At 39.4% G+C, this 931-nt stretch overlaps 1 protein-coding gene across 1 annotated transcript; it reads left to right on the forward strand.

Annotated features, from left to right (window-relative positions):
- Positions 1-233: 233 nt before the first annotated feature.
- Positions 234-678, forward strand: LOC101519096 (cytochrome c oxidase subunit 7A2, mitochondrial-like). The gene has a single exon (XM_036495332.2). The coding sequence runs from the start codon at positions 284-286 to the stop codon at positions 533-535; it is 252 nt and encodes an 83-aa protein (XP_036351225.2). The 5' UTR covers positions 234-283; the 3' UTR covers positions 536-678.
- The last annotated feature ends 253 nt before the right edge of the window (positions 679-931 follow it).

The following is a 931-nucleotide window of genomic DNA, read 5'->3' on the forward strand; positions in this document are numbered from 1 at the left end:
AAAAACACCCAAAAGGTTTATTGGTGGAGGAATATATAAGCAAAATGCAGAAAAATCAATAGAAAAGAGTGAAATTTGGATACACAGTGTAACATGAGTGAACCTTGAGGACATTATGTTAAGTGAATTAAGTCAAACTCAAAGTACACAAAATGAATGATTCCCTTGCATAGGGTTCTTCAGGTAGCTCAAATTCATGCCAACATGAAACTGAAATGGTGGCCTCCCCTCCGTTGTTCCTGGTGTTTGGTTGTCGCGGTTGGTGGGCTGTAATGGAATCACGATGCTGCGGAATCTGCTGGCTCTTCGTCAGATTACCCAGAGAACCATAAGCACTGCTTTATGCAGGCATTTTGAAAATAAAATTCCAGAGAAACAAAAGCTGGTTCAGGAGGATAATGGAATTCCAGTGCATCTAAAGGGTGGGGTTGCTGATGCCTACCTGTATAGAGCCACCATGGTTCTTACAGTTGGTGGAACAGCATATACCATATATCAGCTGGCCATGGCTTCATTTCCTAAGAAGCAGGATTGACCTGAGTCATCCCAGAAACCATTCAGTTCAGTTGCATTCAGTTCTCTATGGACCTGTAACATGATAAATAAACGAGTTCTTCTTTGGGGATCAATATTTATTGATGGGTATTAACTGCCACCAATAAAGCAGTCTTTACCATGAAAACATAAAATAGAAATGGCAATTTCCAGGGGCTGGAGAGGAGAGGATATGGAAGATTTACAGAGCTTAGCCTGGTAAGATATGGAGGTTCTGGAAATGGATAGTGGTGATGTGGGACAACAATGTAAATGCACTTAATGCCTAAAATGTCACATTTTGTTTATGTATATTTGACACAATAAAATGATTTTTAGGTAATATATGGAAGACTGTACCACTGTACACACATAAACTATAACATGCCATTTTAAC

The sequence above is a fragment of the Ochotona princeps genome, chromosome 10 (genome assembly GCF_030435755.1).
Source record: "Ochotona princeps isolate mOchPri1 chromosome 10, mOchPri1.hap1, whole genome shotgun sequence".
Taxonomy (NCBI): Eukaryota; Metazoa; Chordata; class Mammalia; order Lagomorpha; family Ochotonidae; genus Ochotona; species Ochotona princeps.

Excerpts from the sequence above, each read along its gene's own strand:
- LOC101519096 (XM_036495332.2), top strand. The coding sequence starts at position 284 with ATGCTGCGGAATCTGCTGGCTCTTCGTCAGATTACCCAGAGAACCATA.